Source organism: Cervus elaphus, chromosome 30, assembly GCF_910594005.1.
Source record: "Cervus elaphus chromosome 30, mCerEla1.1, whole genome shotgun sequence".
Lineage (NCBI taxonomy): Eukaryota > Metazoa > Chordata > Mammalia > Artiodactyla > Cervidae > Cervus > Cervus elaphus.
Window position 1 is genome coordinate 76,543,982 of NC_057844.1, and position 13,820 is coordinate 76,557,801.

Below are 13,820 nucleotides of genomic sequence, written 5' to 3' on the forward strand. Positions count from 1 at the left end.
ATTACTATCTATTAAAGAATAACACCAGACTGAACCAGATAACATTTACTCTTATTTTGCCTTGAACTGGCTCAGACAGTAGAAAATCTGCCTGTAATACAGGAGACCCAGCTTTGATCCCTGGGTCAGGAAGATCCCCTGGAGAAGGGAATGGCAACCCACTCTAATATTCTTGTGTCAAAAATCCCGTGGAGAGAGGAGCCTGGTGGGCTATAGTCCATGGGGTCACAAAGAGTGGACACGACTGAGCGACTAACACTTTTACACACTTGCCTTTTATAGCAGCTATACAAAGTGAACAAGCACTTTAAGTGAAACAGAGAAAAATGGTGATTTCACAAGAACTACTCACCCAGAAAGTAAACAGATAAATAAGCACATTATTTTCCTAATACTTCTATGCTTAGCTTTCTATGCTCTGCAAACTACATTTCCGAGGGTGCTTTGCTACTTGGCTCCTCCCAGTTAAGTCTCTGCCAATAGGAGTCACGAGTGATGATCAGATGGTTGGACAAGGAGTAGCCCTGCCCCCATTCTCGCTTTCTCCTTCCTTATTATCCTTGGCAGCGTCTCTACAGTGGTCATGTCCCCTCCTCCACAGTCCCAGGGCTGGACTGTGGTTGTTCTATCATCATCTCAGTCTTCAGTTCAGTTGCTCAGTCGTGCCCAACTCTTTGCGACCCCATGGACTGCAGCACGCCAGGTCTCCCTGTCCATCACCAACACCTGGAGTTTACTCAAACTTATGTCCACTGAGTTGGTGATGCCATCCAACCATCTCATCCTCTGCCATCCCTTTCTCCTCCTGCCTTCAATCTTTCCCAGCATCAAGGTCTTTTCCAATGAGTCAGCTCTTCGCCTCAGGTGGCCAAAGTATTGGAGCTTCAGCTTCAGCATCAGTCCTTCCAATGAACATTCAGGACTGATTTCCTTTAGGATGGACTGGTTGGATCTCCTTGCAGTCCAAGGGACTCTCAAGAGTCTTCTCCAACACCACAGTTCAAAAGCATCAATTTTTCAGCGCTCAGCTTTCTTTATAGTCCAACTCTCACATCTCACATCTCAGTCTTCAGGTGATGGTTAATTCCTGAGATGTGTTGCCTTCCATGAGTTCTTAAATTCTGGGGGCACCACCTCATCCTGTTTGTCCCCCTAACCCCAACGTAGTTTCCTTTTACTCCCTGAGTTAATATCATCTTTCCACAAGTGTTTTTCCAACAGCTGTATAACCCGTTCCTTGTACTGAATCTTCTCTAAGATACTTAGTATGGTTTTAGTTTTCCTGAATGGATCCTGACTGATACAGTCAGTCCTTGCACAATGAACTGTGTCCAGTCACCATTACCATAGTTCTCTAATATCAGTGATGTGTCCCGAATAAGGGCTTCCCTGGTGACTCAGACTGTAAAGAATCTGCCTGCAATGCAGGAGACCAGGGTCCCAAATAATCCAGCTCCTCCCCATTTCCTATGTCACATGAGAACTGCGTTATATTCCCTTCTTATCTGGATCCAGACATCAAAACACATTTCTGTCCCCACTACTAAAGAGTGACTAAGGAGGATTTTTTTCCCAAACAGAAACTCTTATGTTAAGTCCTTATTATTTGCTATTATATAAATATACTGGTTGAGCTTTTAAAGATTAAGCTCTTAATGCTTTTAAGCTGTCAAGCAGGCAAAAGCTAGATAATTAAACCACAATAGAGGACAAAATCTTTAAATAAGCAAGAACAGTTGGCAGGAGAGAATGCAGGAAGATTACTTCATGGTAGCATAATTAGTAAACAATATACAGAGAGTGGCATAAGGTCTTCATACAGTTAAGACTACAGATGATCTTCTACGTGAGAGTGCGGATGAGTTCCAGGGCCTGGAGCACATTGCTAGAAACCTCTAGTTTATATTCTATCTTCCTCTCTTTGAACGTTAACTTGGCTCATTTACCATAAATTCTCAATTTCCCAAACCCCAAGGAATTGCAGCGACTGGCAGCTACTGCAGGAAGGAAGAAGACTGCTAAGTATTAGAGCTTTACAGTATTAACCCAGGACTCCAGGCAGATACACTCACTTCACAAACAATAATGAGAAAAAAGAGCTGCCTCCAAAATAGAGGAATAAAAAGGAATCAAAAAAGAATTCAACAGGGGCTGGGGGAGCGACGGATTGGGAGTGTGGAACTAGCATATACAAACTATTATATAGAGAGTGGATAAACAACAAGGTCCTCTTGTACTGCACAGGGAACTACATTCAATATTCTGTAATAAACCATAGTGGGGGGAAAAAAAACAAAGAATTCATGTGGATCTCAAGAATACTATGTCAATGCAAGTCCTGGTAAAGACATAGTAAACAGTAATCTCTGCCATAACCACCAAGGCAGGTATTTGGATAACAGCCAACTTGTTTCCAGACCTCCTTCTCACTTCATGAACTTTGTAAGAATCTACCCTGCATTATAAGTGATTGGATTTTCTGGTCTTTACTGACATCATTACAGAGAAGTTGTATTGTCTGTCCCGTCTCCAAGAAAACCATACAGAGGACCAGAATATGTGTGTGCGAGTATGTAAGTTAGTCGCTCAGTTGTGTCCGACTCTTTGTGACCCATGGACTGTAGCCCACCAGGGTTCTCTGTCCACGGAATTTTTCAGGCAAGAATACTGAAGTGGGTTAGTAACCAAAATTTCCATTAAATAATCTCAAAGCCCTTTTGTGGGCTCCTGAGCTTTCTTTTATGGGGGTGAGGGGTGGTTCCCTGTAAAAATGCAGGGAACCGTCCCTTGAGACAGGAGAAAAGGAAAGCTCAGAAATCGCATTATGGGTTTGTTTTTTTAAATTTCAGTTTTTATCCGTGTTTTAAAAAACAGAGGAGCCAATGTTTATCAGGAAGTAACCCCTTGGAACACTGTTTTACAGGGCACAAAGGGACTTTAAAAATTGTAATTTACTCCTTAGTTTAACCTGTTGCCTTTATGATCTCTTAAAACTTGGCTAATTCGAGTTGGCTTGCTCTCTAATTAGAGCTTTAAAAAAAACTCCCACATGTTAGGAAATCAAATAGCTGCCTTCAACTGAGATAAATGTACGTGAAAGGACTTCATAAGATGTAGAGGGCAAGAATGGGTGTTACTATTCTTATTTTTTTTTTTAAGTGTCTTTTAAAGAAATTATTTATTTTTGGCTGTGCGGGGTCTCCGTTGCTGCTAAGGCTTTTCTCTAGCTGCGGTGAGTGTGGGCTTCTCACTGCCGTGGCTTCTGTTGCCCAGCACAGGCTCCCGGGTGAGCGGGCTTCAGTAGCTGTGGTTCCCGGGATCTAGAGCTCAGGGCTCAGCAGAAGCGGAACTAAGCCAGCTGCCCTGTGGCATGTCAGATCTTACCTGAGCAGGGACCGAACCCGTGTCCCCTGCACTGCCAGATGGATTCCTATCCACTGGGCCACCAGGGAAGTCACCCGTTCTATTTTTTTCACTTGAATGAATTTAATCAGTTTTGCTTTAAAAATCCCATCTGAAGGAATAAAATATTTCAAATGACCTGATCACTTTCTTCTGCCTGGTGACGGTCAATCCTATGAGGCTGGACTAGGTTCTTCCTGATCAATCTCTGTTTGCCCCCAAAGTACCTAGGATATAGTGCTACATAAAGAATCCGCCTGCAATGCGGGAGGCCTGGGTTCGATCCCTGGGTGGGGAGGATCCCCTGGAGAAGGGAAAGGCTAACCACTCCAGGATTCTGGCCTGGAGAATCACATGGATTGTATAGTCCATGGGGTCACAAAGAGTTGGACACGACTGAGTGACTTTCACTTCACTAAGAGGGCAAGTACCAAACAGACATTACAATGATAACAGTATAAAGAAGGAAACAAAATCATGCTTTTCTTCCACAGCCACAGGGCACCTTACCAAAGGTTGGGTAAGCTTACCAAACGCCCCAGGTTGTAGTAACAATCTGGGTATTTCCTCCGGTGCTTGATCGCCGTCCGGTAACTTTGCTCGGCGGCTTGGAACCGCTTCAGGCTGTTTTGTACGATGCCTAAATTCATCCATGCGGCAGCGAAGTCTGGCCTGGAAGGTGAACGAGGAAAGGAAAGCATCAGCCCCCAGGAGGCAGGGGTGCCCATCCTCGCCGTGAACACAATTGTAAGAGGACACTTACTGTATCTGTACAGCCAAAGACAGCAGCTCCTCCGCTTCCTGAAGCTCGTTCCTTTCTTTCAGGATGTTTCCCAGATTATTCATGGCATGGACGTACTTGGGATTTAATCTGGAAGTGGAGAGAGAAACCAAGCCCGCAGTCTTCACCCAGCTCTCAGGCACTGGCAAACCTAAAGTTGGGGCCCTCGCGGGGACAGGTTTTTAGCGCTAGAAAGTTACAATTAGACACGGATACTGTAAAAATGGCATGTCTTCTGCGAGATAAGCCGCTTGCAGTACCTCACCGCTTCCCGGTAATATCTGATGGCCGCAGTCTGATTGCCTTTATCAGCCAGGTTTTTGCCAACGTTGTAGTGAACCTGAAAAGAGAGGAAAACCTTGGCTGTCAGCTGCCAGGCTTCTTCGTTCCGACCTGAGAGGCCCATCATACCTTCTAACCGAAAACAAAGGATTGTTGTTGCTGTTTAGTTGCTCCGTTGTGTTCAACGTTTTGGCGACTCCATGGTTGCTCACCCCACTGTAGCCCACCAGGCTCCTCTATCCATGGGACTTCCCAGGCGGGAACACTGGAGTGGGTTGCCATTTCCTTCTCCGGGCGATCTTCCTGACCCAGGAACTGAACCCATGTCTCCTGCATCTCGTTCCTGCCTTGGAAGGTGGATTCTTTACCGCTGAGCCACCAGGGAAACCCATCAAAAGTATTTCTCCATCATCAAACGTTCCCTTTGGAGGTGTACAATGTAAAGGCCAACAGAAGCCTCAGAGGAGATGATGCTACAGAAAAATACCCACCTGGGTGAGTGCTGTGTGATGCTAATGACAGTAACGCTGGTGGCTGGCGGGTGCTGACGCGCTGCTTTGGCGTCACTGAGCGTCTTACCCAAAGCTGTTGTGCTGGATTTGAACTGAGGCTCCAAAGCCTATGTTTCTTCTCCCTGCATCACACCCATTTCTGAGGGGACCAAGCAAAGACGGGCTGGCTGCTCAAGGCAATTTCTAGACCCACTCACTCACCCTGCTATTTCTCTTCAGGTAAAATAATGTTTCTTTGGGGTGTTAAGGGCTGCATCATTGTACCACAAAATTCATGTTGAAGTCCTAGCCCCTAGTACCCCAAAATGTGACTGAATTGAAAGGCGGGGTCTTTAAAGAGGTCCTTAAGATGAAACGAGGTTCTTGGGGCCCTGGTCCAATCTGAATGGCGTCCTTATAAGAGGATGAAATGGCGACATACAATGAAACACGAGGGATGCCCACACACAGAGGAGAGACCACAAGGCCACGTGAGGGTTTAGCAAGAAGTCCGTGAGCCAAGGACAAAGGCCGCCTCAGGAGAAACCAGCCCTTCTGATGCCTTGATCTTGGACTTCTGGCCTCCAGAGCGGTGAGAAAATAAAATTCTGTTGTTTTATGCCACGCAGTCCATGGTATCTTGCTGTGGTAGCCCTAGTGGACTGGTGTAAGGGTTTCCAAGGTGGCTCAGTTGTAAAGCATCTGCCTGTCCATGCAAGAGACACAGGTTCAATCCCTGGGTCGGGAAGATCTCCTGAAGGAGGAAATTCCAACCCACTCTGGTATTCCTGCCAGGAGAATCCCATGTGAGGATCCTAGTGGGCCCCAGTTCACACAGTGGCAAAGGGGTTGGTCACAAAGAGTTGGGGGTGGGGGAAGCAGAGGATGAGATGGTTAGATAGCATCACTGATTCAATGGGACATGATTTTGAGCAAACTCTGGGAGATACTGGAGGACAGAAGAGTCTGGTGTGCTGCAGTCCATGGCGTCACAGAGAGTAGGACACAACTTAGCAACTGAACAACAAAAATGGACTGACATATGGTGAATTACAATAATGGTTTGCGTACAGTCAAGTAGTATTATATCTGAACATTCAAAACTCCTTCTAAAAGTATAACCACATCCTGCCTTATCAATCTTCTTCAAAATATACTAATATTTCTAGAAGGGTATAGAACAGTGCAATATTCTTTAAGCACACATGTAGCAGAGATTTGTTTTTTAACTCCCAATTTTAAAGTCTATATTTCTATTTTTACTTCCTCAGACACAAGGAATCACAAAACAGGAAAATCATGGGTGACAGAAATGTGTAATATTGTGCAGCACACTATATAATTTAAACTCCCCGAACCAAATTACTGTCTATCCATAGGTATTACCATCTTCAAGTTACAGCTTGGAGGAGGCTACGGCTGGATCACGGGTTTGGAAAAGTGTGCTCTAAATGGTTTGATTTTGTGCTTGTCCCAGGCCCAGTCCCAGCCCCAGCCTGGAAGCGTTAACTTCATTCCTGTCCCGCACACGAAGGGAGACTCCAACCTGTGAATGCGGACGTGCCTGTGGTCCCCAGAATACAGACACAGCTCCTACACAGACTTCAACTCAGCGAGCTCCTGCCACTTCCTGGGAAATTCTCTTTTCTCAATCAAATGCTCAGACAAAGAGCTGAACTGCCCTCTGCAGTAGAGCCGCTGTTCTGTTAGACCCAAAGCCACAGACCAGGAGATCAGCAGAGGGAGGAGGGCGCCTCTGCAGAATCAGACTGCAGTGAAGTCAGTGGAACCAGTTAAAGATCAGAGAGCCCCCTAGAAGGCAATTGGCCCCTAATTACGACTGGAGAACAGGCTTACCCAGAGGCCAGTCTTATCCTATGGGTTATATGCAGGGAAATATTTGAACAGAAAACCCACTTGAAAAACCAAAGCAAAACGCTCAGAAACAGTTTACTTAAAATAGAGTTTAAAGAATGATTTTTGTTTCCATGGAATGTAAAGGATTGAAAAAGCCTGTTGATCCTTGAACCTTCTCTCCAGCCTTTGTGATTCATATGCCAAGGCAACGAACCAGCACAGACGCCACAGATTAGACCCATGGTCAAGGACATGTAAGTACACATTCAACACAGTGCTAAAACCAAGGTTTCAAATTTTCTGTCAACACTTGATGTTAAAATGTTTTAAACACGTAAAAGTCCTATCACCCATCCTGCCTCATCCTTAAGGGAATACCTCATTGTGGTAAATGATCCCTTTCATTGCTAAACAAACTTAGCATTGCATCCCAGGATTGATATAAAACGCCACATACTTTAAGGCCTCGGAAATGAAGAATGGCTGCAGAATAATCAGATACTTGGTATCTCATCTGTAGTAGGAATTTAATTTATGTTTGGCTCAATTCAATCACTAACATTGAGTCCCTACCAGATGCAAGGCACTGTGGGTAATTCCAATGCCCGACCAGGCTCGGCACCGAGTCGCCTCTGTAAATCTGGGCCTGGTTGGCAGCACAGTTGCCAACTGCTAAGTTAACAGTCAACGGATAGAAAGTGGAACAAGTGCAGCAAATGCATCTCCTGCAATAGAATCAAATGAAATCATCCTAAAGGAGATCTCTTCCCTGAAATCAACCTAGCTTCCCCCCCCCCCCCCAAAAAAAGAAAAAGTGTAGATAGTTTTAATACACTTCAACTTAATAGTGCCAAGTAAAACAACAACAACAAAAACCCCAAAACACACAAACAAAAAACCAACTCTATCTTGCTCGTACTAAATGTGCTTAGTTGCTCAGTTGTGTCTGACTCTGTGACCCCTTGGAATGCAACCCGCCAGGCTCCTCTGTCCATGGGAGCCTCCAGGCAAGAATACTGGAGCAGGTTGCCATGCCCTCCTCCAGGGGATCTTCCCAAACCAGGGACTGAACCCAGGTCTCCCGCATTGCAGGCAGATTCTTTACCTTCTGAGCCACCAGGGAAGCCCCATACTGAACGGCATCACTAAAAAATGTTCCTGGAAAGGCTTGTCACTATCGGCTGACACTTTGGAAATGAGATCTCATGTGTATGTCTTAAATTTAAAGGAGAAAACGACACACACAGACACACGGGTGTGTGCCTGTCCGTCTGCACAGCCCCTGAGTTTTCTAGCCTGTAATATATGACATCACTCACTGGGGCAGCCGTGTAGGCTCAAACATCACGGTCCCATCCCCGCTTGTTCCCCAGGATAACCTGGGTGCAGCACTATACTAGGTCTCTACCTACCACCTGAGCTACTGACCCAGACACCGTCAGCTCCATCTTTCTATGCTTCAGTTTCTCCCATTTGGAAAATTACGGAACATAATAACCGCTCACTAAAAACCTTTGAGGGAGGATAATGGAAATTAATGACAGAGCCTCTACAAAGAAATCTGAGTTCCTTCTGGGGAAGAAGTACATAAATAGAAGGGGTAATTACTGCTATTCAAACAGAAAAGTAAAAACAAAGCAAATCTATTAACATTTACGAAATTAAATCACTGGCTGATTTACTTTCAGTAGCATAACATAAATGTCTAGGTCAGCAAATCAAATCGACAATAAAAGGTTGAAGCAATTCACTCTTTTATCTAAGCCTCTTAACTATAGAACATGAACAAGTTTTTTTAAACCAAGGAAAAGACAAACAGGGAGTCAACACGTTTTACATGATACTATCCTTCACTCCAGGGTCACAGTAAGACATCAACTATTCATTAGATTTCTTCATATAGTTTTGCTTGAAATCACTTCTTTCTCTTAAATATAGAACGTGGAAATGAGATAGAACTTCATGGTGCTTTTATTGCCCCTGCTCCAAAGAGGATCGCTTTTGGGCATCTGAGGAAGTTCCGATCCTGAGGACACTAGAAGACACCGTTATTAATCACATAATGATCTATGCATGCTAAGTCGCTTCGGTCGTGTCCGACTCTTTGCGACCCTACGGACTGTAGCCCACTAGGCTCCTCCGTTCATGGGATTCTCCAGGCAAGAATACTGGAGTGGGTCGCCAGGCCATCCCTCCAGGGTATGTTCCTAACCCAGGGATTGAACCCCCAAGTCTCTTATGTCTCCTGGGTTGGCAGGAGGGCTCTTCACCACTAGTGCCACCTGCCTGCTACTGCTAAGTCACTTCAGTCGTGTCCAACTCTGTGACCCCATAGACGGCAGCCCACCAGGCTCCAACGTCCCTGGGATTCTTCAGGCAAGAACAATGGAGTGGGTTGCCATTTCCTTCTTGGAAGCCCTAATAGAAAACATTCTCACCTAGCTCCTTGGCTTCCCATTTTGAGCAAGTATCATTCCCTTCTTTTCATTTAATGGGACAGCCAAAACTAAAAGGAGCCTACGAAAACAAACAGTTCTTGAGCACCTACTGTGTTCTAAGTACCATGTCAGACCACTTCAGAGGCCACATTCATGAAGGCCTCATGACAAGCCCAGGGGACAGCCATGGTCCCCCTCCTTGTTACAGGTAAGGGCGTTCAACGTTCAAAACAGTTTTGCCCAAAGATGCACAGCTGGGTAAGCGAAGAGATGGAGTTCATCAAGGATACAAGTGAAACAAATTCCTACCAGACCGTGTCAACAAGAACACTCCCAATTTTAGAGTCTATGCATTCTATTTTTACCTAATCTAGGAAAAACAATTCCAGGCAGAGAAGCCACAGGTGATGGAAACGTGCGTACTGCACACCACAGAACATCCTTTAAATTCCTAAACCAAACTGCTGTCCACTGGGAGGTATTATCATCTTCCAGTTATAGATTGGAGGAGGCCAGAGTGCATGTTTCAAAAAGTGTGCTCTAAGAGGTTTGACTGTGGGCCTCCCCAGACCTGAGCCTGAATGCGTGGAGTTGCCCACCCTGCCACCACCCGATCCACAATCGGACCAACTGGAAGATGAGTAGAAACGTGTTTAAGAAATCTGCTGTTTCCCTGACACTGTCTGGTTTTAATGATTTCTTTTTAATCATTTTGGCTAAAGTGTAATTGTAATAAGCTTTGTCAAGATCATGTAAGAAAAAAAAAAAGAATGAAAAAGAAAACCTCCAAGTCTATGACCAAGGTCATATTCCGGATTCTCCTCACTCAGCTGTCGAACTTAAAAATGTGGCAGCCAACATACCTTGGCATTGAGAGGGCACACAGACAGGGCGCTTCGGAAAAGCTGGTCTTCGTTCCGCCACTCACCGCTGCGAACCACGCATCTCAGTGTGTTTAGGAATAAAACTCCCAGGATGAGAGCAGCGATCAGTTTCTTAAGAAGAGAGGGACACGGGAAATGTCATTAGTAAAACCCACCCATCGTCTTGGTCAGGAACGGCGCCCACCTCGCTGGGCCAATACCTTTCTCTTGGTATGTTTACTGAGCGCTGCGAGTCCAAACGTCAGCAGCATGCAGTAGCCGGCACTGGGGAGGTACAAGACCCTCTCGGCCACCACAAAGCCCACTCGGAAGAACAGGTTACTCGCAGGAAGAAACGGGATAATGAGGAATCCCAGGCCCAGCGTGAGGATCCTGGAAGATGAGAAGTAGTTAAAATGGCTACTTTTAGAATTCTTAAGAAAAATATTCTACTCTACATGAAATCCACAATAAAGATGCCCCTTCCCTTTTTTTAACTTTTTTTAAAATTTATGCCAGCAGTTAAGAGGAGGCATCAGTGGAGAGGGTCTAACCGAGTACCATTAGGATAAGACAGAAAAATCTTAATAAGGCTACTTAGCATCGAGCATGAGGATAAATTTTAGAAGTCCTCAAATTCACATGAATAAAGTTAGAATGATTACTTAGAGCGGTCTTATGAACTTGCCTGCTTCTAACTATACCTCAAACTGTGTAAGTGTCAAATAGCTCAACACCTACAATATCCCAATTGGGCTAATTAGGATACTGGTCCCAGTTAGTCCGATTTAGTCCCCTGACATTTAACAGGATGTAATGTCATTTAACTAGTTTAAACTTTACAAGATCTGAAATAAACTCGTATCATTTGCGGATGCTCCAGCATAAATTTCAGTTGAGCAAAAAGAAAGCTGAGAGCAATGGGACACTTGTGGAAGCAGGTTAGCATTCCCAGAGTCCCACACGATGTAGCGGGTGAATCAGAGGCTGGGTCAAACAACAAGGTCCTTCTGCACAGCGCACAGAACTACATTCAAAATCCTGTGATAAATCGTAATGCAGAATACGGAAAAGAACACATACATGTATAAACTGAGCCACTTTGCTGCAAAGCAGAAACTAAACACAACGTTGTAACTAAACTACACTCCGATAAAATTAAAAACCAAACAAAAGATGCCTGGTCAAATTTGACAGCTCCTTCCCACAAACCTGTGCGTATAGTGTTAGAAAAATCCTACTGGCGCATGCACAGAGAATTGGGACAGAGCTTTGTCACCCTTTAGAATTACGAACCAATTGAAGGGACAGGGTAAACTCAAAACTGCATTTATTTAGAGAAATTACTCATCTAATTCCAGAAACACTTATGCCTAAAGGAAATCATCTTAAATAGTTTTCTTTTCCACAAAACACGTTTTTCTCCCAATTATTTTCTCAATAAACTTCCCTCCCCCCGCCCCCTGCTTTTTTTGGTGAGAAATAAGAGTCTCTTTGGGGTGGCAGCTTATTTTGTACAAATAACAAGAGAAGGCATCGCTGTCGCATCCACCAGGGCTTTCTGAAGGGGAATTGTGAAATGATGGGCACAACACACATCAATTACACTCTCCGTTTGGACCATAAATTACTCTTTACCACCTACGGCGAGAAGGATGTCAAAATGCTACTTCATGGCGGGGGGGCGGGCAGGGATGAAGCAGCCATCGGGCGCCCCCTCCAGTCCACTCCCCACGAGTTGAAGCCAGCCACGGATTCCAAGCGGACAGGTGGACAGAACTCATCCTGCCCAGACATGTGCATCTGTACTGAAATACCCGTCCTTAGACAGGACTTGCACAAAACCGTTAATGATGATCTACGGTGCTGGATTTAGCAACATGCTCAGACTCCACCCAGTGTGAAAGTTAAAATTCAGCTCGGCCTCTTACCTTCTCTTGTGGCTGTCTTCAGAGCATAGGGCTTGGCATATCAGGCCAATTAGGCAGAACCAGAGTGCTGCTAGAGCAATTACCCTCCAGTCCCCGACGGACTTAATGAGGGGGATGCAACCCATCGACCAATCAAAACACAGCCACCAAGGGCACAGCAGCAGCCAGGCATTCAATGAATAGTAGTAATTATAGTTTATGGCCTGCCAGTCAAAAGAAAAACAAACATTTGATACTGAACTTGGAAAAAAAATACATATATGTGTGTATATATATATATATATATATATATATATATATATATATATATATATAGCCTAGCTTCCCTTTGGAGGCCTTCATGTTTCTGCTCAAGAAGCCCAGCCATATAAAATAAAATGTTGCCACTTTCTGCCCTGGGCACTGGGCTGAAGTGTGCAGTTGACTAAATGCATTGAGATTTCTTTTTTTAATAGATAAAAAATACAGCAAAGCCACCAGACTCTGCTTTACATTTGTTATATTTCTGGGGACACTATATCCCAATTATTCACTGATGCCCCAAGTCTGTGACCCAGGAAATCTGTGGTCCAGAGGTCACCATGTGCCTGACAATATAAGCATGGGGTTCTATGGTCTTGGATTTCTGTTTGTATGAAATGCACAGCTCAGACACCCTTGCCTTCAGAAAAAGCAAACCTTGACAAGAAAGTCTGGATGGTGTTAAGACTTTTAAAGACACCACCAGTAGGGACTTCCCTGGTGGTACAGTAGATAAGAATCCACCTGCCAACGCAGGGGACACGGGTTCGATCCCTTGTCTGGGAAGATCCCACATGCCCCGGAGCAATGAAGCCGGTGTGCCGCAGTTACTGAAGCCTGTGCACCTGTAGCCAGTGCTCCGTCATGAGAGAGACCACCAAAATGAGAAGCCCGGGCACCCAGCTAGACAGTAGCCCCGGCTTGCTGCAACTAGAGAAAGCCCGCACGAAACAACAAAGACTCAGCGCAGCCAAAAATAAATAAATACACTTTTAAAAAGTCGTGTTAAAGAAAAAAAAAGATACCGTCAATACTGTTATATTTTATCTTAACCTCAACACGTCAATTTCCATTATACCAAAAGTAGGTTAGGGGACAATTTAAGGAGTCTGGCAAGAAACCTGACATTTTCTAAACCTCTCCTCTTGATTTCGTTTAGAGTGAAAGTGAAAATAGTAGTTGCTCAGTCTGTGTCTGACTCTTTGTGATCCCATGGACTGTAGCCCACTGGGCTCCTTGGTCCATGGAATTCTCCAGGCAAGGATTCTGGAGTGGGTTGCCATTTCCTTCTCCAGGGGATCTTCCTGACCCAGGAATCGAACCTCAGTCTCCTGCATTGCAGGCAGGTTTTTTTTTTTACCATCTGAGCCACAAGGAAATGCAAAGAGTTTACACCCTCTCAAAGCCCTGATAAAAACTTGGTTTCACCCTAGAACGTCCTTGGTGAACGGAAATGCCCGTGGAGGTGTTCTGATTAACAGGGGCTTTTGTGGGTATGTTGGGGAGGGAGGTGAGGAGGAGGAGGGAGGGAAGACCTGGGGATCTGGTGGGCAAAGATGACCCAGCGGAGGACGGACCCGGGACTCACCCTGACCAGCATGCTGTCGGCGAAGGAGGCAGGGTTGTCCACCTCGGTGAAGGCAGGCGGGCCAGTGCCCATGATCTTCCAGCGCACATACAGCACCCCAGCTCCCCCCAAAGCCAGGAGGGTCATTCTGAAGAGGAGGCCCCCTGTCCGGAGCACGCCAGGGCTC

The 13,820-nt window shown here is 45.2% G+C and overlaps 1 protein-coding gene across 5 annotated transcripts in view; it reads right to left on the bottom strand.

Annotated features, from left to right (window-relative positions):
* Positions 1-13,820, bottom strand: part of TMTC4 (transmembrane O-mannosyltransferase targeting cadherins 4) — a 58,481-nt gene that overhangs the window by 10,447 nt on the left and 34,214 nt on the right. For 4 of the 5 annotated variants that reach the window (XM_043892475.1, XM_043892477.1, XM_043892476.1 and 1 more), the window contains 7 exons: positions 13,655-13,819; positions 12,046-12,248; positions 10,336-10,507; positions 10,115-10,246; positions 4,444-4,523; positions 4,166-4,273; positions 3,933-4,074 (listed from right to left, as the gene is read on the bottom strand). In XM_043892475.1, coding sequence (XP_043748410.1) covers positions 3,933-4,074; positions 4,166-4,273; positions 4,444-4,523; positions 10,115-10,246; positions 10,336-10,507; positions 12,046-12,248; positions 13,655-13,819 — 1,002 coding nt within the window. The remainder of the gene's footprint in view (positions 1-3,932; positions 4,075-4,165; positions 4,274-4,443; positions 4,524-10,114; positions 10,247-10,335; positions 10,508-12,045; positions 12,249-13,654; position 13,820) is intronic. The other variant, XM_043892478.1, reaches the window with a different exon arrangement.